The 25,147-nt window shown below is 45.3% G+C and overlaps 1 protein-coding gene across 2 annotated transcripts in view; it reads left to right on the top strand.

Moving 5' to 3' along the window:
- The window catches only part of Rxrg (retinoid X receptor gamma), a 47,345-nt gene that overhangs the window by 5,510 nt on the left and 16,688 nt on the right, over positions 1-25,147 (top strand). For both annotated transcript variants that reach the window (XM_063253592.1, XM_003468662.5), the window contains exons 2-3: positions 14,776-15,023; positions 22,598-22,742. In XM_063253592.1, the coding sequence (XP_063109662.1) occupies positions 14,776-15,023; positions 22,598-22,742 (393 nt within the window). The remainder of the gene's footprint in view (positions 1-14,775; positions 15,024-22,597; positions 22,743-25,147) is intronic.

Here is a 25,147-nt window from a genome sequence, read left to right as displayed (position 1 = left end):
ATTGCCCACCAAGGTGGCTGTGTTCTACTAAGTTTGCTGACCTCTACAGGGTCATTCTGGGGAAGTTTAACTACTGTTTCTCATTGCCCTCCCTCTAGCAGCGATTCCTAACACTTTGGCTCTGAACTCCTCCTCCTCTGGCTTCTCTGTCACGGAGCTGAATTCTCAACACTAGTCAGAGAGGCCAATGGGTCCCCTAGTCTGACCATTCAGGTACAAAGAAAGACACTTTCCAGGCAGATGCGGCTTGGCTGGGACTCATGGCTGTCTGTGGTCTTCCACTGTCCCCTTTAGCCCCTTTGGAGTCACCTCAGTGGCAGAGGAAGTAAACCAGAGTCCTCCTGCATCCTTTGGTGTAAGCAACCATGTTGGGGGAGAGTTAAGCTTCTAGAGTGTAAGGACTAAATTTTGAAAAGTTTGGAAAATTGTAAATGGACAATAAAAGTTTGTTTCCTTTTTTCATAGAAAATTTGGTGACTGATATTAAATTGAGGCCAAATTTTGCATGTACTTCTTTCTCAGAGGTGGTGTGGCCCGTTCTCCAAGGGTCACCCTGAGTACCAGGCAATCCTGACAGTGTGAAATGGCTAAGATCTGGATTCTGCCTACAGGGACCATGGGCTTCGGAAAACCAGACTTGAGCAAATTTTTCCAGGGCAGGTACTCCAGCAAGAGCCATGACCTGGGACTTCTGATCCCTACATCTTCAGTTCCTTTGTCTCTAGTCAGGGATAAGTCCTAACCTGCCTCAGTTTCCTCCATGGCAAGCTGAGCAACCAAAGATCACTTTCTCCCTTTCTCATCTGTTGTAACTAGACAGGGACTTGAGGGGACACCAGGAGTTTCTAAGAAATATTGTCTCAAACTTTGGGTGGGATTCCAGACTTAATATCCACACTTTAAAAATGGAGAATCCTGTGAACTTTAATTCAAAACTCATTTTCAAGAAGTCAGAAGAATGGTAAAGAAAGTACTGCATAGATACTTGGGGGATGTTTTCTCTTGGGCTGAATGCTTGAGTTTACTTCTGTGATTCTATGTCTCCTGTGTTCCTCCTTTTCATTTCCACTGGTCACCAGCAGATGCAGTTTCTTGGAGGGCTTGGGGCTCATAGCACCCGTGTTATCTGAGCTGCCGCAATATGGGGATCTGAGTGGAAGAGGCTAGCTAGGAATACCCTAGACTGACAGGGTCACCTGCCAGTCATTCTCCAGCACACACTAGCTGCTCAAGAGCCGTGCATCCCCCTGACCCCAAAACCTGTGCCTTGTCTCGAAGGACTGAGCAGCTCAGCTATCAGCTCCGAATCCTTCAGAACATTCAGGAATTAATCATTTTTGGAAATTTATCTTAAAGTTGAGTTTAAGCACAGAGGTCCAAAAAATTTAGGGGTTTTAAACGGATAATGTACCGTTACCCAATGCTGACATTGTCTCAGGAACAGACCTCACTGCATTTCTGAGAGGACTGTGGTCTTTAGAAACAAATCAGTCTGTCCTTAAAGGCTGGGGGAAATTTATCTGCACAAGAAATCCAGAGCGAGTAGAAGGGAGAGAGGTCATGGATTCAAGAGCTGATGTGGACAGAAGCAGTGTTCACAGACTGCGGGAACAAGGGGTGAGCTGGTGGTGCCCTCAGCAAACGCCTGACCCCCGTTGGCATGTGTCTTGGTGGACTAATGGGTACACAGTGTGCCCAGACATGGAACTGGCATAAAAGACAGACAGTTACCCTCGTTAGTAGGATCCCCTGGAGTCTCTCATTTACTGGGGACACATAAAACCCATCTGCGCCAGCAAGGCTTCCAATTTGGTTCTGGGTGGGAAAGCGGTGTACAGGCCAGATGCACGCGGAGAGGTGGACAGAACCGTGTGAGGACAGACTCCCTTGCTAGGTCTGGAGAAACCCAGCACAGGCCGTTTGAAAGGGCCACTTCATCATGGTGAACTGCAATTTCCAAACTGCCTAATGTGGGTGATTCTTACGGTACAGGCCTCTGGGAGTCAGACTGTGCTTTGAATGAAATAGACAGTGACCTCCCAGAGGAACTGCTCTGGCTGCAGGGCTTAGCGTGGTTCCTGCCATGCAACTGGCACTCAAAAAATACTTTTTGCCTCACCAGTCCAGTAAAGAAATATATAGAAATAATACATATATTTACAAACAGTTTTATGAATGCAAGATATCATGTGGTGAGTAGAATAAGCTTGGACCTGGCATTTCCTTCTGTGTGGCTCAGAGCAAATCTCTCAACTTGTCTAGAATTATTATTATTATTATTGTTATTATTATTTGCATCACTGGGGACTAAACCTGTGGCCTGTGCATGCTAGACAAATGTTCTACAACTGAGCTATCTCCCCCGTTCTTTTTAAATATTATTTTGAGACAGGATTTATGCTAAGTTGCCCTAGTTGGCCTTGAACTTGTGATCTTTCTGCCTCAACTTCCCTAGTAGCTGGGATTACAGCCCTCAGCTACCACTTTTGCTCAGATTCTCATATAAAATGAAATGTTTCTTGAAGTTCTAGGTTTCTAAACAAAAAAGTGTTATTAATTTATGACATCAGTAACGTGGAATGGTGATTAAATTGGTCATGGCACAAACTAGTTTGTTCATTCACAAAAAATAATAAAGGAGAAGGGTTGTTAAGCAAATAAAATGGTAAGAGGAGTGTTGAGCCTATTTAAGATACATCTGTTTTCAAGCAATTTAAAAAGCATAGTAGGAACATCATTAGCATATTAACGGGGTGTTAATTACAAAAGAGCCTTTTAAAGCAGGTTTTATAAAATCCCCACTTAGTAACCATTAGCTTGTGGTACTTGAAACACAAACTATTCACGTGTGTTACTTAGAAGTAATAAAATTGCAATTTAAAAGTAATCTGCCAACTTGTCAAGAATTTAGACTGATTTTTCTCTCAGTTGATCCAAATGAGTGAGGTTTTGCTATAATTATATATAATGCTGGTAATAATGAGGCTGATTATCAATCTTTCCCTTCTTTTCACTACCTCCATCATTACAGATTTTAGGGGAGAGGACGGGGTGGGGGTGTAGAGGGAAATGGAAAGAATGGGGGCAGGGAGAGGGAAATGGAGGAGGAGAGAGATGAAAAAAACCTGCCACTGTCCCCTCCCCCTCCTCCCAGAGCTAGAAGCAGCGGCATTAGAACTCCCTCCTGTGACCCACTGTCCATCCAGCCACTCTGGGGGCGGCAGGAATCAGAGGAACTGCCCTGGGCGACCTGGAAGAGCTGGCCCCCTGGCTTAGCCAGGTGGAGCTCTGGCTGTGAGTAGAGGTGCCAGCCTCCTGGTTAGCTGAGGCTCTTCCCTCCTCAGATTCCTCTATGGGCTCAGGGCCCCGGTCTCCAGACAGAAGGAGGGTTGGTCCCTTCTCCTACACATGCTGCACTCTCAACATGTTCCTTTATTTTCCCCATTGAGAAAGCCTGAAAGGGCTTTGGCAGCAGAAAAGGCTTCCCATCCAAACGTGTGGTGTCTATTTCGGCTGCTGCCCACACACTGGGAATCTGATGTCTAATATCTGTTTGCCACATCTGCTAAACCGTGGAGCTCTGCCCTAGTTATAATGGATATAAAACACCTTTCCATCCAATCTCATGGTGATTGTGGACCCAAACAGTTATCTGAAAATGCTGACAACAATTCAGATAGAAGAAACACGTATTAGGAGACGCCTGGTGCAAGAGGCTCTTCCGTGAAAGGGTAAGCAGGTGGGTGGGTGGTCAGGGAACCAGAGCTCAGGGTGGGGTCAGAACGGGACTGTCCTGTCAGAATGGCTGGGGTCATAATTCCAAGAGGTCAAGCATTACACTGGGAAGGGGCAGGAAGGACGGTCCTGGTCAACTGCTGGAATTTACAGTGGTGCACTGTAGCCCACAGAGGGGCTGTGATTAAACCCCACATCCACTGCTTCCCTGAGCTTAAATACCACATGCATCACTTGCCAGCCACACCCCTTAAAGCGTGCTACTTAGTTTCTTTGTCTCTTGAATTTTGCATCTGTACAAGAAGGGTTAACTAGAATACCAGCCTCCAAGTGGTTCCGGTGTGGACTGAGTTAATATATGTAGAGTTTTGAGAACTGTCTGGCTCCTGGCAACTGCTCCATAAGTATTAGGTACTGTCATTGTTGTTATTTAGCAGAGAAGATGACATTAAAGTGTCAAATAAAGTGCTTCATATCTCAGTCCCCTTCCGACCTGGCCCAAGAGCCTGAGTATTAAGATCCAAGTAGGGAAGGACGTGCAAGTCTGCCTTGGAGGGGGGATAAGCCAGTTGGCTGGGTGTCGTATGACTACTGGGCTTATGCACTGTATCCCTCCCTGGAGAAAAGGAGGCAGGCTTTGGTGCGGGATCCAGGGTGGGTTTGTTCCCACCGTGGGAGAGATCAGAGAGGGATAGAGCCTCATGATGTTTCTCTGACTTCCAGTAGAGAGTCCTGTTCTGAAAACAGCAAGTCTTTAAATCTGTCGTCTTCCCCATGGGTGGGCATCAGCCATTATCAATGATTCATTAAGAGTTTCCGCTGTCCTGAAGAGGGTTGCTAATGGGGAGAGCAAACTCTCTGTCCTAGCACAGCAGCAAAGGGGTGGACACGCCAAGCCCTTTGCTCCCTTTTCTGGCCAGTCAGAAAGACTGCAGGTTTGACATTTCATTTTCATTGGCTGAGGATGAGGTTGCTAAGCAACTTCCTTACCTTGGTAAGAATTCTGTACTTCTCAGTACCCAGGCTCCTCTCTCCTCTTTTTCAAAAAGTCCTAGACTGACTCTTTCTGTCTGTCTCTCTCTCTGTCTGTCTCTGTCTGAGACAGACGTCTCTCTCTCTATCTCTCCTTCTCTTTGTCTCTGTCTCTCTGTCTCTCCTCATTCTATCCATGCACATTTCATTTGTTGCCCAGAGATTTCATCCTGGTAAACACTAGGAACATTCACTTCCTCTTCAAATAATTTCTGTTGATGAGCTTCACATCCAGTTATATGCCATTATTCACAAACATTAAACTACCTGTTAATTAGTCAACAAATTAGTTCTTGAGCATCAACCATATTCCAGTGTTAGGCACCATCATGATAATTAGTAGCAAAGAAATGGAATTCAAACATGTGACCCCCCCCAACAGGGCACCAGGAATTCAGAATGGAAGTCAGTTTAGATGACTTCTGTGTATCAGGTTGAATTACGGGGATGTCTGGAGAGACTTAGGGGAGGAATTAGGGTGTCTGTAGTAATGGGTAGGCATTCTAGGCTCAGAGCAGTGGCCATTTATGAACCTTTCAGAAAAATGTTATAAACCATTGATGTTTCTGTATGCATGCTTAGCAATAATGACCCTGAAGTGAGCATTTACTATTCTCCTGGATAAACTCTTTACATATGCAATCTTCTGCTTGCAGTCAGATGTAGTACCACTCCAACACAATTGGCATAGTAATTGTGGAGGACCACAAGGACAGCTGTCATTGAAAGGAGATTTGGCTCTATTTCCACTTATTGATGTATATATATAGAGAAAGCTGGCTGGGATATCTTTTTAATCCATCAATTGGCTGTAAGCAAGGCAAATAGGTCTAGCCAGGTGCTGATGTGTAGTCTTTAAAGCAATGTGACAGGTCAGTGATTCCCTGTCTGTAGCTCCAAAGTAGTATTTGTGAGCTAGGCCAAGTAATGCCATGCTGTGGGCTGAGACTGAGCTTCAAAAAAGAAAGAAAAAAAAAGCCAAGACATCTCTGGGCATGATCATTACACACCAAAACTACAGCACTGACCCCAAAACACTAGACACTGTCTCAATCTGTAATGTGCAGATTACTCTTTCTGTATTGCGCTCTGGCTGTCTCTCTGCCTCTGTCTCTCTCCGCATGTTGCAGAGGTGATTTCGGGCCTCCTACCTAGCCCAGCTCACTGCACTCCTACACTTCGCAGTTTTCTCCCAGTCACTCTTCCCTGAGCCATTCCCCTCTTCACAAGTTAATAAAACCTGAGTTCTACCTGGTCAAGGCCTTTGTTCTGGTCAGCCAGCCATCGTTCTAACTAGACTTAGGACCTCCTTGACTCCCCGCCATTTTAGATACGTATTTGTGTCTTTATTTGTCCTGTGGGTTGCACTAAAAGTGGTAGATTAAAAATAATTCACTAGAATCCCAATAACTTTCCCCTGGGATTACAAATACAGAATTCACCGGACAGTGATGAGGTCCAGAAGGGGCTTTCTATGGTAATCATAGTGTCCCCATTGGCCAGTGGGCTTGGGTGTTCTCTGCAGTCTCTCAAGGTAGGTGTATTTGTCTCAATTTATGGCTGAGGAAGCTGCGGTCAAGAGGTGTCAAGTACTTTGCTCAAGACTGCACGAGTAGAAAATGGTGGAGATGAGTCCAATTTTCTGGCTTTGAAGCTCTTGTCTTCTCTTTAGCTGGGTCCCCTGAAGCCACAGTGCCACATGCACACAGGGACATTAGAAATCTTTGTGGTATTATATACTCTACAGAGTCCCATCACAGGGTTGGCACTTGGTGCCAAACAGCTGGAAGGCCTAACATGGTCCACTTGAAGATGACAGGGTTCCCCCAGCCACTGGTGCCATTCTACCCAGTGCTCATAAAACAGCAGAGGTCGAAAGGATCTCAGAGGTCACCATGTGCCAGCTCATTACAGGGGCCTAAAAAGAAGGGCTTTTCTTCAGCCTGTTGACAAGAGAGGAGGGAAGCTCCTGAGAAACTCCACCAATGCTTTCCCATCTGATGAGCCATTTTTATGAAAACATTGCTTGATCAAGGAGAAGGAAGTAGGCAGAACATGGGCTGAGGGCATCTTCTAGGCAGTAGGCAGTGGGCTTGTGATGCATGGCTAGCAGACCAAGAGGGTGCAGGGGGCCAGCAAAGCTGATGGGATGCAGAGCCAGGGCCCCCATTCAGAGTGAATCAGGGGAGAGACTGTTTCACAGTGTCCCCCCTGCTGAAACAAAATGCCATAGACTCGGTAATGCATAAGCAACAGAAGTCCATTGCCCACGGTTCCGGAGGTGGGAAGTCTTGCATCAAGGGATAGCAGAGTCTGTGTCTGGTGAGGGCTTGCTCTCTGCTTCCAAGATGGTATCTCCTACCAAATCCTGACTGCTCACATGATGAAAAAAACAAAATTGGAAAACACTCATATGCAGAAGAAATGGAAAGGCCATGGTACTTTGAAGCTAATTTTCCAAGAATACTAATTCCATTCATGAGGGTGAAGCCCTAATGGCTGGCTCACCTCCGATTTCTCACACTATCCCTTAGAGTTTAAGCTTCAAAATGATCTTTAGAGGGATACATGCATTCAAAGCCAGGCAGGGGTCAACAGCAGGGGCATTAGAGAGAAAGTGGCGTGCTCTGGACTGAGGGCTCTGGACCCCGGATCTCTCTGCAGTAAATGCCACTCATCCTTCAAAAGGAGGCTGCCCAGTCATCTCCTGGCTGGTATGGAGGGAAATCTGAATCTTTTTTCTGTCCTTGTTCAAAGTTTAAGCAAAAGGCTTTGTGAGGAATAAAAAGAAACTAGAAATAACCGAGTTTCTGGAAAACTTGCGATGCCCTTTGGTAATGGCTGTAGTTTTTCCATGTGGCTGTGAGAAAAAGGAGGGAGAGGCTGATGAAAATGTCACAGTCAGGTGTGCTTTAGAGTCTGAGAGAACGAGTTAATTTTCCACTGTGAAATCTTTTCCCATAAAAGTCGATGTCCTCCATATTTCTGAAAGCACAGATATTTATTTCTAGGAACTCCTGGGCCATTGTGAAAAGCCAAATAGCAAAATCATTTGTGTGAGGCGCTTTTTCTCTTTGAACTTTATTTTATTGTAACTTTTAGGTTGTCCAGGCTGGTCTACAATTTATGGGCTCGAGGGATTCTCCTGCCTCAGCCTTTCCTATGTCCCTTTTAATTTGTATTTTATTTTGTAAGATGTGGTTATAAAATAACCCACTTCTTGTGGGCCATTAACTCAGCAGAAATAAACCATATGTTTAAAACCACTGAAAATCCAGCTTGAATTCTCTATTTCATTCTAAATCAACAATGTACTGTTCACACTGCTGCAATGAGTAGTCAAATTGCCTGATTGCTATTAATAATAATGGTTCAGTAATTCATTTTAAATTACAAACTTTCTTGTTATTATCTTATTTCTGGAGTGACTTGTAAATTTTTCAAAGTGCTTATTTCTATGTTTCAGAGAAAATCAGAGAAAATTAAAATTAATTTCATTGGTACATTTTAGATGTACCTAACGATCACATTCATCAAGGGAATTTGTATCTGAACGTCATATATCTTGATTCTTCTTTTTTCTCCAATTTTCTTCTCTCTCTTCAAGATTAGTGTTTCTTAAAAGTCATTCATGGGCTGAGGATTTAACTCAGTGGCATAAATACCTTCCTGTCAAGTGCAGGGTTGTGAGTTTGATCCCTGGTACCACGAGAAAAAAAAAAAAAAAGGAAAAAATGAGAAATTAATTCATTTACATACAAATTTTCTTGATATTTGAAGTAGAGTGTATCTTCTATACTTGAATTTTTCTGAAATCAATTTATTATTGTTATTTTTATCATCATCATTATTTTTGTAGTACTGGGACCTTCAAACTGAATTATGTTCCCATTGTTTTATTTTTATTTTGAGACGGGGTCCCCTTTCGTCGCTAAGTTGCCCAAGGTGACCTCAAACTTGTGATCCACCTACCTTGGCTTCCCAGAGAGCTGAGATTATAAGAAGCATGATGACACCTGACTGCAACTTATTATTTGTAAAAAAGCTTAAATAACTGTCTTTAGGATGATAGTTTTTAGATTAAAAAGTAAGCACTAGTCATTTGTTATACATAGAAGGAAACCCTCAAAATAAGAGTAAAACTACTAATTTTTAAAAAGTTTACCTTTTTTGCTGCCAACATATCCCATATCCACCCACCGTAAGAGCCAAACCTAATGAATACATGAAGCGAGCTCTTGTTCTTGCCTGCCTTACTGCCCTTGGCCTGGCGTCAGGCACTGGGTTTGACCCTGGGAATGCAGAACTAAAAAATCCTTCCGGTATGCATTTACAGCAAGGTACAGAGTGCGGGGTCCTTTGAGCTGTATTTGGAAAGCTGAAGCCAGAAGGAAATGCTGGTTTCCTTCCAGGGGCTTGGTGAGGGCACCTTGGCAGTTCACAGCCCCCAACCTGTCAATGTAGGGCCAACCCTAACTCACCTGTCACTCCTTGTCTCCGTAGCATACTCAAGGTGTACATTGGGCTCTTTAAAGTAGCAGTTTTTCATGGCATCTGAAGAGTGAAAGTGCTCTTTACAAACATGCTATCAGTGAAGTCACTTGATTTTCCTGCTTGCTGCATGGATGCTGCCTTCTTTCCTCTTCTTGAGGTGAAGTTTCGGCTTGAGATCACCTCACGGTTGAGTATCTTGTGCTCTGTAACATACACAGCTCTCCAGCTCAGCTTTGCTGTTCCTGACAGTAAATGCAGGAGAACTCGGGAACTTCAGATTGACTATGGGATTGCAGGCACTGCCCTTACTCCTGGGCACTGTGCCAGAGATGGCACAGCAAAGATGGATGTGGTGCTTTCTTCTTTCCATTTGGTGGGAAATAAACAAAGATGGCGATGCAGTGTAAATCTAAGGTTGGAGCACGCGTACACTGTGATTAGAGAACATTTAAAGGCTGCAGACTACACGAGGAATCCCTCGTGGGGCCTTCCTGGCACTTGGTTTGACCTTGAGGAATAAGCAGGACCTTCCTAAACGTAGCAGTGGGAACAAGACATCCTGAAACTGGCAGCAGCATGTGATGGAGCTGACATTCGCCCATCTGCAAAAGGCTGAAATGATCCTCACAGGCACAGATAAAGAGTTTCCTGGTGCCACCAAGGCCATGTAATAAATGTCTGACCTGTTCATTTTAACATCTTTGCCACTGTCCTGTGGGTCCAGAGACTGTGGGTCACCCTCAGTGGTGTTACTTGGAACTGGGGTCTTGGAATTTATCAGTTTGTGAGCCAGTTGTTCCCAAGAGTCTAGAAGTCCATAGGCAAAATGACCAGATGGCCTCAACATCCTTGAACATGAAAATGACTTCTTCCCTTAAGTTAGACCTGAGCTGAACTAGCAGAAGTGCCAAGAGAAACTGCTGGCAGTCAATTTTCTAATGGATATTTATGCTCACATATAGGCCTGTTATCAGATGAGACGTCTCCAGGGAGTTGTTTCCAGGTTCTTGGGACCCTGAACAAAGGACCACATAGAACACTCAGGAGTATAAAGAAGATTTGTTAAAAGTGAAAGAAGTGAAGATCCACTCCACAGGGTGAGAGGGGCCAATGAAAAGAGCTCAGAGCTCCAGTAGGCAACAGGTACTGGGTCTCTGCAGATCCTGGTGATTAACAGGAGTTGTAGCCTACCAGAGTGCCTGAGTCAGGCCAGCCATCTGGAGAGGGTTTTGACCATACAAGGTTTTTAGAGGAAATGTCATGGTCTCCAAAGCCTACGTGGGGTGGGGCATCAAAAGCACAATGTAATTGAGGTCGGGGTCACACCTGGGAGCTTTGGGGGACAGATTTTCTGATATTTTGACATAGTCATCCTTGCTGTCTGGTTTTCGGATTCTTGTCCCACAGCTTTCTGTTGTTTACTTGTCTTTACTTCCTGCCTCAGGTCTGATACTGCCTGTTCTCCCTCAGAATTTGAAGGACGCAAGTTGCTCCCTGCATCCTATTCTTTACACTTCACTTAGCACCCACTGCCATCTCCCAAAGGCTTAGGATAGCCATTCCAGGGTTTGCAATGAATAGTGAACCTGACAGTCAGGCAATGGTTTACGTGCTCAGTCCCGTATCTGCTGGGTATGGAGTCGGGCTCCCAGGAGGCACTCAAGGATGGAGTGAGGAGGAGGTCTCCAGCCAGCCACAATCACAGACCATGTATCCTCTCCCTTTGTAGCCATGTGGGACAGTGTGCTGCTGTGGATAAGCAGGATGCAGCTATTTTATACATGGCTTCCTTGTGTCTTCCCAGCCACGCCGGCTGCCCAGGACCCGGTGTGTGATGCAGGGTGGGCTGCTGTTATGGTTTATATCTAGACATCCCCAAAGAGCCTCATGTGCTCATAGTCAGGGCTCCTGGAAGGGGATTATACTATGGGGACCCTGTAGTTGACTTGCTGTTAGGAGGTGGGAGCTGGTTGGGAGAGGCAAATCACTGGGGGATAACCAAGAAGAGCGACTCTCCCTTCAAGGTTTTGTATTTCACTCTCTGCTTTCTGATGGCCATGAGGTAGCAGATTTCCTCAAACCAAACCCTTTCACCATGCTGCTGACCATGCAAGAACTAAAATTTCTAAAATGTAAGTCCAAATAAACCTCTTCTCTAAGTTGCAGATCTCAGGTGCTGTGACTTAGTGATCAAGAGAATAATATAGCTGTGCTGTTGCATTTTCTAGACTCTGCTCTAGTAGAAACCCTGAGGTTTATAATCTTCTCTTACAAAAAGCATATTGCATGTACCCTTCTACCCTTTCTTTCCCTTCCCTTCTCTTCCCGTGTTTTCCCTTCCCTTCCCTTCCTTTCTCTTTCCTTCCCTACATTTCTTTATTCTGTAGCCCCAAGCTCAAAACTTTATTTTTCTTCTTTGTGGCTCTGTCACTATTTATGCCAACAGAGGCTATTGCTCCAACAGCGCAGGCAATTGGACTCTCATGTGGAACATACAGGTCCTCAAAGCTCTCCAGCACTTGCAGTATGCCACTCCTATCTGGTGGCACCCATGCTTTTGTGTCAATTCTGTTCCCCAGGAAAGATTTTTAGACCTGAGAGGCCAAGGAGTTTCCTGTCACATGCAGATTCCAAATACATATATGTGGAGACTGGGCTGAGGGTTGTGAGGTGTTATGGCTTGTGTCTGGATGTCCCCGAAAGCCTCATGTGGTCATAAGGGCAGGATTCTAGAATTTGTTATTGATTTATGGTCCAATGCTGGTTTTATGGGTTTCAGTGCTCCGGGGAGGGTAGCCTATACATAATGTAAGGGAAAGAAAGAGTCTTGCCTCTGTACTCCTCCCTCTTTGCTCTTGTTGCTTTTCTCAGTCTTCCACTGCCATGGCTCCTCTGCTGTGATACCCTGCCTTGGAGCTAGCAGCATCTCCAGGAAACCTTTATAAACTGTGAGCTAAATAAATCTTTTATTTCTTAACTTTGGGTGTTGTGTATTTTGTCTCAGCAATGAGAAAAAGTAACCAATACATTGTAGTCAGGGATTACAAGAACAATTACATACAGAACACATAATTTATATTATTTATAATAGTCACTCAAAGAGTCAAATACAAAGAAAGAGCAGGGAATCTGTCCCCAACACTAAAGACCTGGACAAGCCACCCATGACCCTGAATCCCATGGCAATAACCTACATGATGACCTACGTGAATCTATCCCACAGATCTGCACTGGGAAGACCCAAAGGTCAGTGGCGGGAGCTAGAAAGTCTATGCCAGTGGAGTAAACGATCTGTGCCAGCAGGCCAAAAGTTCTGTACTAGAGCCAGGAAGCAACACTCAAAAAGGACCAGGGCTCCCCTGGAAAGTATCACAACCATCCCTAGCGACAGTGAGGTCCCCAGCTCCTCTGACAATGAGAACCAGTACATATCAGAAAACCAGTGTGATAAACTTCTTCTGGAGATTAAACACATGTTTTTCCCTCTGGAGCCAGGAAGCGATGCTCAAAGTAAAGACCAAAGCTCTCCCAAAGTGAACCACAGCCATTCTCAGCAACAAGGTCCCAAGCTCTTCTGATAATAACAGCTAATTTCATATCAAGGAAACCAGCATGACAAGCTCCTCCAGGAGGACCAACAGCTCCAAACAACAACACTTAGGAGAATCCACAATGCTATTCTTCCTCTCCAGGTCTCCTTTTTTATGCTGGTAACTTTCCTCAGGTGGGCCATCCATACTCAGCACCATGCTGGTTCAGTTCAGCTAGTGTTCAAGCTGACCACCAGTTACCAATCTACTACACAATACATGAGTTCTCAAGCTGTGTCTGGGTCTCATGACTAAAAGTGCTGAGATTGACTATATAATGTCTGTATATATAGCCATATCACCCTAAATGTGCCTTATCTCATCTGATTAGCAATGTCTTCCATGGCAAACATATGGGTAACATAGACAATGACATAGAGAATGAGCCATGAGCTCAGGAGATAAGGCATGTACTTCATCCTTGCCTTAGATAGCTATTCTACTGGCCATGCTGGTCATATTGGCTAGGTGGATAAGGAGGCAGTCTGATGACCACAGAGTCATAAGTGACTTCTACAAAGCCTGGTGGGAACAGTGTGGGATCCGAGTTAGAGGGACCCTGGAAGGGTAACCCACATAGGGTCTGGTGGGATATGCACTTTGCCCTACGTTGGCATGAACTTTACCCCCTGAAGTCTACTTCATCTAGCCAAAGGTGCCTAACTGCTTCAGCGTGTCAAATGCAACTCAGGGATAAAAAACTTTTTAGATGGCATAAACTTCTGGAAAAATCCAGAACTTTCCAGTTCAATCTGAATAAGATTATCTTCTTTGTGCTACCAAGAAGGCAAAATTGAGTAAAAGGACAGTCTTTCTTTAACTGGTAAGAGGATACAATTTGAAAACCACATTCTGAGCACTAAATACAAGACTGTTTGGAAAAGGGATGTTTCTAGAAAATATGGAAGGGCTTTGCTTTGCTCTCTGCTTCCATTGCTGGGACCAAGACCTCACTTGGTGCAGCTGGCTTTGGGGGTGGTCATGGACCCCACGAGTATATTCAAGGGGCTGTTGTGTCCTCCACCTTCTACTTGTGGGATTTCAAAGTTTCCTTTATCTCAACTTACTTTTTAACTGCAGGGGAATGTGGGCCCAACTGAGCTGAGAAATTGTTCCCAGACAAGCATCCGGCTAAGGTTGCTGTTGTGCCTCAGAATCTCATTCACAGGCTCTTGCAGCCACAGTGTCTACCCTGGCAGACAGAAGGGTTTCTGCACCCCATCTGCACTGGCTTCCTGTGCTTCACTAGCCTATGTGGCATAGAGCCATGCCGACCCATCCCATGTCTTCTTCCTTTAGTGCTCATTAACCCTATGCTGTAGACAGGGGCAGGACAAAAGCCTTATAGGCAAAAAGCTTCAAAAGGAAAGGGAAGCTAGGTGTGGGACAGCGGCCTCTGCCTTCACCATCGTCCTCCTGGAATGGGAGCTCCATGGTAGGGACTGTGTCATCTTCAGTGACAAATCCCCAGCACCTGGCATATTAACAAGTTAGTTGCATATAAGAGGATGTATTTTAGCTCTGCCCCAATTTTCAAAGCAATCTGAGTTGAGGTGGAAAATTCTGGAGCATCTCAGCACCTGCTCACTCCATCCCCTTCATGTGGGTTTGGTGAAACACATCTTCCCTGCCTGGCTGGCTCAGGCCATTGTAACCCCAGCCCAGGGACTTGTGGGCAGTGCAAACTTGTCACACATGCTGTAGGTCCTCCTTTTAGAGTGGATTCCAGGCAGGGTCCCAAAGAACTAAGATATCAATATTTTGTTCCTGTTCCAGAGCAGGCCCCATCCCTCTGCTTGCCTTCATCCTTCCAGCTTCCTGTGGGTGTGAGCACCCGGGCTTCACAGATGCACAGAAGAGGAAGGAAGGCAGGTGGACCTTGATCTCCCGACCTCCTGTCTCCTCACTCTTCTTCTCTTTACAGGCTCCCCGGGTCACGCTGGCTCCACATCCATGAGCCCATCAGCAGCTTTGTCCACTGGGAAGCCCATGGACAGTCACTCCAGCTACACAAATACCCCAGTGAGCGTCCCGCGGACTCTGAGTGCGGTGGGAACACCCCTCAACGCCCTGGGCTCTCCGTATAGAGTCATCACTTCTGCCATGGGCCCACCCTCGGGGGCTTTGGCAGCACCTCCAGGAATGAATCTGGTTGCTCCACCTAGCTCTCAGGTAGGTGCTCCTCCTCTCCTCAGCCACACAGCCGCTTACTGTGTGTTGTACAAGGGACTGGATGTTGCTGCAGACTGCCTTCTGCAGGGCCTTCAGTCTGAGCAGCCCCAAGAGACTGCGACCAAAGGCGGCTGCCTTAGTGGTTTTAACGCTTGAGTGCTGGCTGTGATTTCACTATCTCTCAGGGGTGATTGTGTCGTCTATCTTCTTCTCAAATCGCTAATTAATATTGAGTGATGCTCATTACTGCTCTTGTTAAAGGGAATAGAGAAACAATCAGCACTTAGTGTTGCTCCCCCCAGCTTTCAGCTGAGAGGGGAAATGGGCAGGTAAGACCCACAGATGGATGTAGAGCTAGGTCACCGAGGTTATGCATATTGTCTGTGAGGCTCTAGGAAGTTGGGAAGTTAACTTTACCTTAGTTCCCAAAGCCTTCTGCTGTGATGGAGGGAAAGTGATACATGCATAGCACATTGGATGATGCTTCTGTGGAGCTAATAGGACAGGCAGCTGCCCTCTCCCTCTTTCTAGCAAAGCCACGCTGGGATCGCCATCCTTGCCTTCTTGGAGAGGTTGCACTGATAATACATTGAATGGCCCCTCAAACAATCAAAAGATGTGTTTTATGTATATGCTAATTCCCCAAGATGATTGTAATTGTATACATTGCAAATGTATACCAATTAAAACTATATCATTTGAAAGTAAAGTTTGAATTTTATATGCTAAAAAATGACCCCCAAATCATCAAAGCTCACAAAAGCAAACCTTTATCTTCTCATTCACAAGCCTATAATGGGCTGGGTTAGCTGTGCTTCTGGTGATGGGGTTGGCACCGTGATGGGCTAGCACAAGTCTGCTCCCCACATCCACACGAAAGCAGCAGCTACTGGGAAAAGTTTTTATTATGGTGTCTCAGTGGAGTGCAAAAGACCAAACCAAGTCTAGAAACATAATGAAGCCTCTGCCTACATCATTGTCTAAGAAGACTGTTCCAGCATGGATAGTGCCGGGAAGTAGGCCACCTCTATTCTAGTGGGAGAGATTACAGAGATGACATGTAGGACAGGAGGTATGAGGAATAGTGAAGAATTAGGAGTGGCAGTCCCTCCTTCTGCACCTTCCTCCCCCCTGTAGATCAGCCAAGGTCCTGCCGCCCCACTCCCATCTCACCCCAGGGCAGAATAGGTAGGCATTTGTGATGGCTGACTTGTCTGGGCCTCAGGGTGCCCAGGTATTTGGTTAAACATCATTCTGGCTGTTGTTGCGAGGGTGTTTGGAGATGAGATGAACATCAAAGTGAGCAGACTGAGTAATGCAGCTTGCCTGCCTGGATGTGGGTGGGCAGCAGCCCATCCACTGAAGGTCAGAATGGAACCCAGAGATTGATCTTCCACCAGGCAACAGAGAAATGTCCTGCCTCAGGGCCTACAACCTGGGAAGTCATTTTCCCCAAGCCTTTGGACTTGAACTGAAATAAAGACTCTTCCTAGGTCTTGAGTCTGCTGGCCTTCGGACTACAGCACCGGAAGTCCTGAGGCTCCAGTTTCCCAACTCACTCTGCAGATCTTGAGACTTGTCAGCCTCCAAAATCATGGTGATAATTCCTTACAATCCCTTCCCCAAGGGATCTTGTGCGGAAGGTGCCACCTCATGCCAGATAAATGGCACAGTGTTGTATGTGTTGTTATAGCTGTAGGAAGAGAGCCAAGAGGAGCAGAGCAGGACCTCTGAACTGCCGATCTTATTTGCTGTACCCCTTGGGAGAGTAAGACCATGTGGGGACCTGGAGACTGGGAAGTGCTGAGATGCCCTGACCACAGAGCTGGGGATATTCTACCCTTCAGAGTGTGGGAAGTTCACTTACTGTCTCTCTCCTGTGAACAGATTCCAGGGAGCAGAGTCAAAGCCAGCAGTTAGAAACAGAAAGATACACTATGGTACTTTTGGAAAGTGTGGTTTTACAAAAGGGTCTGGTATGCATGTAAATAACCATGTGCACCTATTATGAATAGGTCTGTAGCCGCTGAAACAGACAAAAACCTAAAGAATAAACAAGATGTTTCAAAAGCAGTGGGTCTGTCTATGAAGAAACAAAACAAGGTGAGGGGAGAGAAACTGGCCGGGCTGGGGGGTAGGAAGTGAGCGAGCTGCCATCACCCGAGGCTGCTTTTAGCAACCATGCCTGAGTCCGAATGAGCCAAACCTGGCCAGTAAATTCATCTTCATAGCCGTGTGAGTGGCAGGGCCGCTATTCCTGGACCATATGTCTGTACAGAGGGATCGGGGTTGAAAGGTCAGCTGAAAGCTTTGGTCCTGGCCAACTGGGCTGTGTGCAGAGGCTGAAGCCAAGTTCAGCTTTTGGGAGCTATATTAAGCTTGCCAAGTGCTGGCGAAGCTCGACAGTCTCAGACACTGAACAGTGTTCTGGGCTTGGGCTCCAGAACTGCACAGCAGCAGAACTTTGCCCAATTAACTGGACGACCCAGGACAAAGGCCTGTGCTAGCCAGGGTGATTTGGGCTCTGAGGACTCTGGAGAGATCACTTCTGTGCATCCTGCCTTCCTTGTCCAGGACTAGTGACAGAAACATGCTTCTCCTGTGACCTGGTAAGTACGCTTTGGGCTGTGCAGAGGAGGGCACGCCGGGCGTGGGGCAGCAGGCAGACCCTCTTACGCTGTGCTCTAGTGTTCGTGGCCTTCGGCTGCGTGAACTTCTTCTGCCCTTGCTGGGCTTTCAGTGTTGAGGAGTAAGGAGGACTGAATTGTCGCAGAGGAGGCAGAGAGCGTGTGACCTTTTGCAAACAACTTGAGCTTGTTTCTGTTTGACTTTCCTTTTTTCTGTTGTGGGGTTACAAATACTTGCCCTGATTGCCCTAGGGAACTCTTATGGATGTCAAAAGAGATGTGGATTTGAAAAGGTACTTTTCCAGGTGTATAAGTCTCTGTAGCACTCAGGAGGTATGATTATTATTATTATTTTTTTATACCTAGGTAATCATTGATTTACATATGCTATGTTACCAAAAGGATCCAGAGAAGTTCATTTCAATATCATTGAACCAGGCCCAGTACTAGGCACCTGGAGATACACAAAATATATGCTTTGGTTCCTACCCTGGGAAAGAGAAATTTCCAAAGACAACAAATATATAAGTAGGAAGAGTTTAATGCCCTTTTAGATTAAGTGACTTGGGCTACAGTTTTCAGAGTGTGGGCCTGCACACATGAATAAGGCTGAACATCCGTCTGCATATCTCTGGATAGGCCCTGTGAGTCTCTGGAGCCTCCCCACCTCTCTTCCCTCTGTCCCCTGCTGCCAGACTTGGGCTCTGTCCCTGCTGATTGCTGCTTAGGTATTTATAGATAACTGAATTGGTATCCTCTCAAATCTGCTTGCATTTGTATAGCTGATATTTAGATAGTAAAAATTTTAACTATTAGAGCTGGAATAGACCTTGAAATCATCTAACATGATGATTTAAAAAGAAAAAGAGAAGCAAAATTATAAAGTGATTTCTTCAAAAGGAAGCATATCTGCAAGCCCCATCAAATATAGGCAGGTTTGGTTAAACTAAATTTCGGCCTCTTCATTTTCAGGACACACACACACACACACACACACACACACACACACACACAGTCATACTTTAGGTTTGTGAATCATTGATTTAGCCTACAGATGAGAAATGAGAAATCTTAGTCCCTGTTAAGTGAAAGGTCATGGTCAAGGTCACAGAGCCAGAAAGGGGCAGTTCCAGTCAGAACCTGGCTTGGAGGTCCAGGCCTATGACTCCTTATGACACAGACCCTAACTAGATTAAAGAAGCTACTATCTGATTCCGTACTGGAACAGGAACACCCACCGCCCGGCTCTGGACAAAATCATCTGGGCTGAAGACAGCTCAGAAATGTGGGCCTTGGTGCTCCGCAGTGGCTCCAGAGGCATCCAGAAAGCACTTGGTCCCCAGCTGAGCCTGTGCTAGGAGGATCCAGCAGCCTAGTTGCTTCTATGCCCGTCTGGGGAGCAGCCAGCCTGGTGGAGGTCAGACCACCTGGTGAGTCCCAGCTCTAAAGTGCTTATTTCAGCAGAGCTGCTCCTAATGGAACAAGACAGTCACGGTTGGGGGCCTGCAGGGCCGGGCGGTTAATGGCTGCCTTTGATCTCCTCTGCTAGTGCTCTGAGCCTACACAAACCCCAAGCCGGCCAGAGAGATGGGGAGAGGAAAGCATATCAATCCGCTTGTCCTAACACTGCTGTCTGGACTCCTGAGAAGAGGTGTGTTGGAGAGGGATTGACCTCAGCCTGGGGAGGAATTCCCAACAGCAGCCCTGCTCCTCCTGCAGGGAGTCCTGGACAGGGAGATGACAGGAAGTTGTCAGGATAGAGAAGGACTGAAGATCTCCTGCCAGTGAGGAGAGAGAATGTAGGGAAGGAGAAATGATGACCAGGACCCAGGACCCTGGGATTCCAGCTCCAGCTTACACTTGGCAAGGTACAGCACCCAAGCTAATACCCAGGCAGACGCAATAGCCGTGGGTGTCTCCTCCCATCTCTCCCCATCTCACCAAGCAGTTTCAGGGGCCTTGTTCCTCAAAACAGCTATGGCTCCCAGCCAGCCCACTGAGCTTCTGAGCTCTGCCATAGCCCACCTCTCAGCTTTACCGTCTGTCTACTGGGCACATTTATTCTGCAAATACCTTGGCTTCCTTGTAGGCCTTTGCTCTCAAAGTTTATTTCCCACCACGACCCATCTAAAACTCACTCATTTTTAAAAGTTATTTGGCCCAGATCAAGTGCCATTTCCTTTAGGAAGCCCTCTCTGACCTCAGCAGAATGTGCTTTGTCCTTCCTAAAGTATCCCTGCTGATTTTAATCTGGTGGCTAGTTCCTTGGGGCAGTACCCGTATCACCTTCCTTTCTGTATCTTTGTGGCATCCTGAACGAATAAATGTTTAAACCAATTTAAGGCTCAATGTTCCTTATGTAAAAACTAGAAAAACATCTTGGAATTGTCATGAGTAAAAAAATAATTAACACTGAGCAAGCTTTCTGTAGATGCTAACAATGTGACAATCACTATGTGATTGCTATAGGCCAGGAGTAGTGGAACTGGTTATACCAGAGATGAGCACGTGAGAGGAAATATGGGCAAAGTCCTTTTTAAAAAAAAATCATTTTGGGACAGGCGGCAAAATTATTTTGCTAAGTTTCCCAGGCTACTCTTGAACTCCTGAGCCTCCAGCCTCAGCCTCTCAAGTGCGGGGGTTGCAAGCATGTGCCATCATGCCCAACTGCAAAATCCTCTTGAGGCAGTGGTGGTCTTCTCTTTAGTCCCATAACTTTTATTGCCCATCTAAGAATTGGGGGGACAGAGCCACAGTCAGATAGAGGTTCCTCTGATCTCACTATTTCCATTTTATGAGGTGGATCTGAGTGCTAGTTTCTACTTATTTGAGGCATTTGGGAAAGTCTATTGCCCAAAGTTTATGCTGTCAGAATTGACGTGGCACTAGTGGTTTGAAGAACTGGAAAGAATGCCAGTGCCAGAGACTTCTTTGGGTCCACTGAGCCAGTATCCCCAGGGGTGGGCCCAGGTAGCAGTTCTCCAAGCTCCCAGATGTGCACCAGGATTGGGAAACAATGCACTGCACTAGACCAGAGAAAAAGACCAGCAAAAGTCCCAGTGTCTTGCTTTAGCCTTGCCTTGAAGGGGAAGGAAATTCTCCTACTATACGTGTTTTCAGCCATTGTACAAACTAAGCTTTAAAAAGTCTTGGTGATTTTGGTTTCAAAGCAGGGTGCTGATGACTGTATCTTCACTTTTTTGTATCCCTCAAAGCGTTTAACCCTGAGCTGTTCACCTGCTATGCTCAATAAATATTTGCTCAGTGAATTGAAAAGCCAGTGAATTTAAAGGAAGCTAATGCAAGTTCTATTGTAGTTTATGTTTTATTGATCATTGCTGCTGTCCTAAAGTCCTTGAATAGACTCTTTGGTTCACTTGGAGAATTACAGTCAATGCAGTTAGGCAGACACATTCAAATTTCAGAGGAAGCCAGTGGACCTCCCTTCAATCCTTGGATATTTTCCAGGTGTTTCTCCTAGACACTTAAACACGTGCAGACACTTATCACCTTTATTTGAGTTTGCTTTTAAATGTTTTTAGTTTTTGTGCATGCGCTGCTTCCTCAGTAAGATTGTACATTTTTAATGAATGAAAGACATCTTCCTAGGCCCCTCCCACACCCAGTATTGAAGATGGAATCCTTTTGCAGTGAGCTACATCCCCAGTCCTTTTTTCCCTTTTGGGACAAGGTCTTGCTAAGGTGCTAAGTTGCTCGGGCTAGCCTCCAAGAGTTTATGTCTCCTTTCAGAGCACTTAATAGGGTGCTCTGTACGACCTGTGAGCACTCAGAAGTATTTCTGATTGGGTGACTGCCTTGTACAGTTTATTTTCCCAGGTAGATACAAATCACTGGGCAGTAGCTCCTTGGTCATCTCCCCAGTGGCACTGGGAGTCATGCAGACGGGGAGTTAATGCTAACCTGCAGCAAGGGATGCAGACAGGGATAAAGCAAGCTTCACATATTCAGCTATCAAATCCCCCTCCTCCCCACCACATGCCCAGTCCTCCATCAGGGTCTGGGAAGGTTAAACTTGCACAGTCTCTGGCTCTACAGACTTGAGAGTTTCATCGGAAGATACTGTTCTGTTACTCACAACCAAGTTTGAAAGCAGTCTGACAGTGGGGTGTGGAAGCATATGCTTATCATCCCATCTATTCAGTAAACTGAGGCAAGAATATCACAAGTTCAAGGCCAACCTGGGTTACACAGACCTTGTATCAAAATAAAACATAAGAAGGGTTGTGGATATAGTTTAGCTGGAGAGCATTTGCCTAGTATGCATAAACCACTGGGTGCAACCCCCAGTATAGAAAGTAATATAATCTTTGGGGCTTCTACCCAACTTTTGTGCCAGTGCATGACTTGGGGATTCAGGGGAGCATTTCCTGTGGGCTCATAGAGATGACCACTGCACAGATCCTTCTCTTTCATTTTACTCTGAGTGTCTTCTGGGTGTGCATTTTTATTTGCCTTTGTGTTCTAGAGCCTGGCACAACACCTGGGAAGGTGAATACTGGGGAATGACTATTGATTGACTAATGAATGGATTTGCATTTTTTGTTCAGCACTCTCAGAAGAATCTCTTGCCTGAGGGCCATCTCTGCAGCTGAGCTGGCAGTTGGTAGTTAATAAAAAATTTAAAAATGCACAGCTCACATTGTCCTAGGTTTGCGGTTCAGCACGCACTGTAGAATGAGCAAAAAGCAGAAAGACAAAGGGAGCTGGGTTGTGATATGGCTTAGGTTCTAGAAATCTAGAAACGCTTTCATTCCTCAAACGCCTTTTTTCTCCCCGCCCGAGATTCACGTCACAGATAGTTTCAGACACTCTGGACTTGGAGATTCTTGGAGTTCTTGAAAGTAGAGCTTATCTTTCCCAAGTGCTGCGGGCCCTGGGGGTTGGGTTGACTCGGGCGGTGCTTTATGGCAGTTTCTTCTCTTGCAGCTCAATGTGGTCAACAGCATCGGCAGTTCGGAGGACATCAAGCCCTTACCGGGGCTTCCTGGGATCGGCAACATGAGCTACCCGTCCACCAGCCCTGGAGCCCTGGTTAAACACATCTGCGCCATCTGTGGGGACAGATCCTCAGGTACAAGCAGGCGCGGGTGGTCCTTGCCAGGCCCTGAGGGGCAGGGTCCCAGAGAAGGGTCTGCTGCATGCACCTCTGAGCACTTTCTGCCCAGTGGAGGGAAAATGTCCTCTAGGGTGGTCCAGCTGGGCCTCAGCCTGTGAGCTTCTGTACTTGGCTTCATAGCCTGCAGTCTTTCCAAATCTAAAATATGATTTTTATCTTCAAGGTTTAAATTTATTGGAAATGGTGTAGAATCCCCTCTCTCTGGTGGTTCTCTTTTATGTTATCTGGAATAGAGAAGCCGTTGTGATTATCAGATATGTTGCACTTGATTTTTCTTATTTTTTAAAAATTATTTTTTATAATTATAAAATACCCCAAATAAGTAACTACGAAAACAACATCCTAATATACATAATTTGAAAAAAAAAGAAAAATACAAAGGAAAAGTAAAAAAATGTAAAAGTAAAAAAGTAAAAAAAAAAAAAAAATGACCCATAATGTCTCCAAGAGAAAGAAACTCTTTACTATTTTAGCAAATTTTTAGATTTTTAACACATTTTTTATTGGTGCGCTCAAGTGTGCTCTCACTGATTTATCCACTTTGATCTTTTTCTGTTTTTGGCGACTATTTCTTTCCTGACTTCTTTCCCCTTCCGCCCATCCTTCCTGTTTCTTCCTGTTGTCCTTCTTGAACATTTAAATCTTTGATTTGGTGATTTGAAGAATGAGATGAGGACAGTTCTTTTCTCTAGCTGTTCACGATTGCTGGTGAATATTTCTTCATTGTCTTGTTATCAACAAAGCCTACCGTATGCTACTCCATTAGAAGGTCTAAGTGCCCGGAGCTCTCATTTAGCTGTATGGCTATTTGCTTGCTGTGAAAAGTCATTTCCCAACCATGGGCCCCTGGCCATTGCCATGGCAGAATGCTGGTTACAGCCTGATAAATCATTTTCTGTGCTTGGTGACTTTAGTTGAAAGTCTGGGTGGTTCCTTCACCTATTGTAAAGCCATGGCATGACTGTGTCGTACAGCTGACAAATTGGTCTCATGTTCCTGAAAGGCAAGTATTTCAGAGCTTTAAGTTCTTTGAGCCCAAGATAAGACTTTTTATTCATCACTCCTGCGAATTTAGTAAACTTAACATGGCCAATGAGTCAAACACAGCCTGGGTTTTCCTCAGGCAGGAGGTCTGTAGCTACCATTTCATCTTCCAACAAAAAAGCTCAGCATGCAGATAGCTACACTTACTAGTTCTCAGGCATCTCCACTTCATTTGAGTATCAACCTCAATAAAACAGCTCTAGAAAATCATGTCAGGTCTGTGGCTAAATATTATCACATTTTATTTTTAAGAATTAGATCTAGGTGTGTTTTGAATGACTTGGTTCTTTACATTTTTCAAGTTCCACAATTTCAATTGACAGGTGTGTGATGTATGTTGCTGAGGTCTCTACTAAGAAAGAGCTTCGAGGTTGGTTCATGAGGGCAGGGAGTGGACGGGAGTGGCGGCTCTCCCGATGCCAGAGTCATTGCTATGTAGGATCACTGCAGGTAATAAAGGGAGTGAAATCTGCAAGTGGTTGTTCCAGATCAAGCTAAACCACCTCCTACCAGACTTTTATGTCACATTTCAGGATAGAATGCTGTGTTACATTATACAGATATGTGCCGATGTAAGTCATCAATAGACAGCAAGCCTTAAAAATCAAAACTCAGAATCCTGTTCATAGTTTATGGTAAAGGACGATAATTTCAAGCGGGTTCCCTCAGACCTTTGAGCCTCCATTTTAGAGAAATATTAAACCAAGTTTCTTTGCCTGCTAGGTAATGTGAAACTTGATTGAAAATATAGTAAATGTTTAAATTTTAAAAATGTATTGCAGGGAAAGACGTATTGCCTTTGATCCTCCTCAGACTATCACCTTTCTCTTCAAACACACTTCTCCCATCGCTCTTGCCACTTTCTGAAGCAGTTCTGAAAGTCTTCTTTCATGTCTTTAGTCGCTCTGTCACGGTTGCCTCAACATCCTAAATGGATTTGAAGCATTTATCTTTCACAATCATTTTGACTTTGGGGAAGAGCCAGAAGCCACATGGCACCAACCTGGTGAATAAGGTGGATGAAGACATGCTGTGTGTTTTTGCAAAGCCTTCTCTCTGTTGGGTGGCACCCGACAGCAGCACTCACCAGAGCTTTGGTCACACCTAACGATAGTCACGAAAGAGCACTTCCAGAACTGCTTCAGAGGTGGCAAGAATGATAGGCTAAAGCTGTCTGAAGACAGAGGAGGTATTTTCAGAGGCATTAATGATGATGTGACTTTTACTGTCATAAATTTTAAAAATGCACACATTCTCTGTATATGTTGATCACCCCTTGAATATGACAAGGAAACATCTTTTTTATTTATCATGAA

This window comes from Cavia porcellus, unplaced genomic scaffold (assembly GCF_034190915.1).
Source record: "Cavia porcellus strain 051 isolate PalLab524CR breed Dunkin Hartley unplaced genomic scaffold, mCavPor4.1 scaffold_7, whole genome shotgun sequence".
NCBI lineage: Eukaryota > Metazoa > Chordata > Mammalia > Rodentia > Caviidae > Cavia > Cavia porcellus.
Note: the sequence above shows the minus strand (reverse complement) of the source record. Positions and strands in the feature narration are given on the sequence as shown.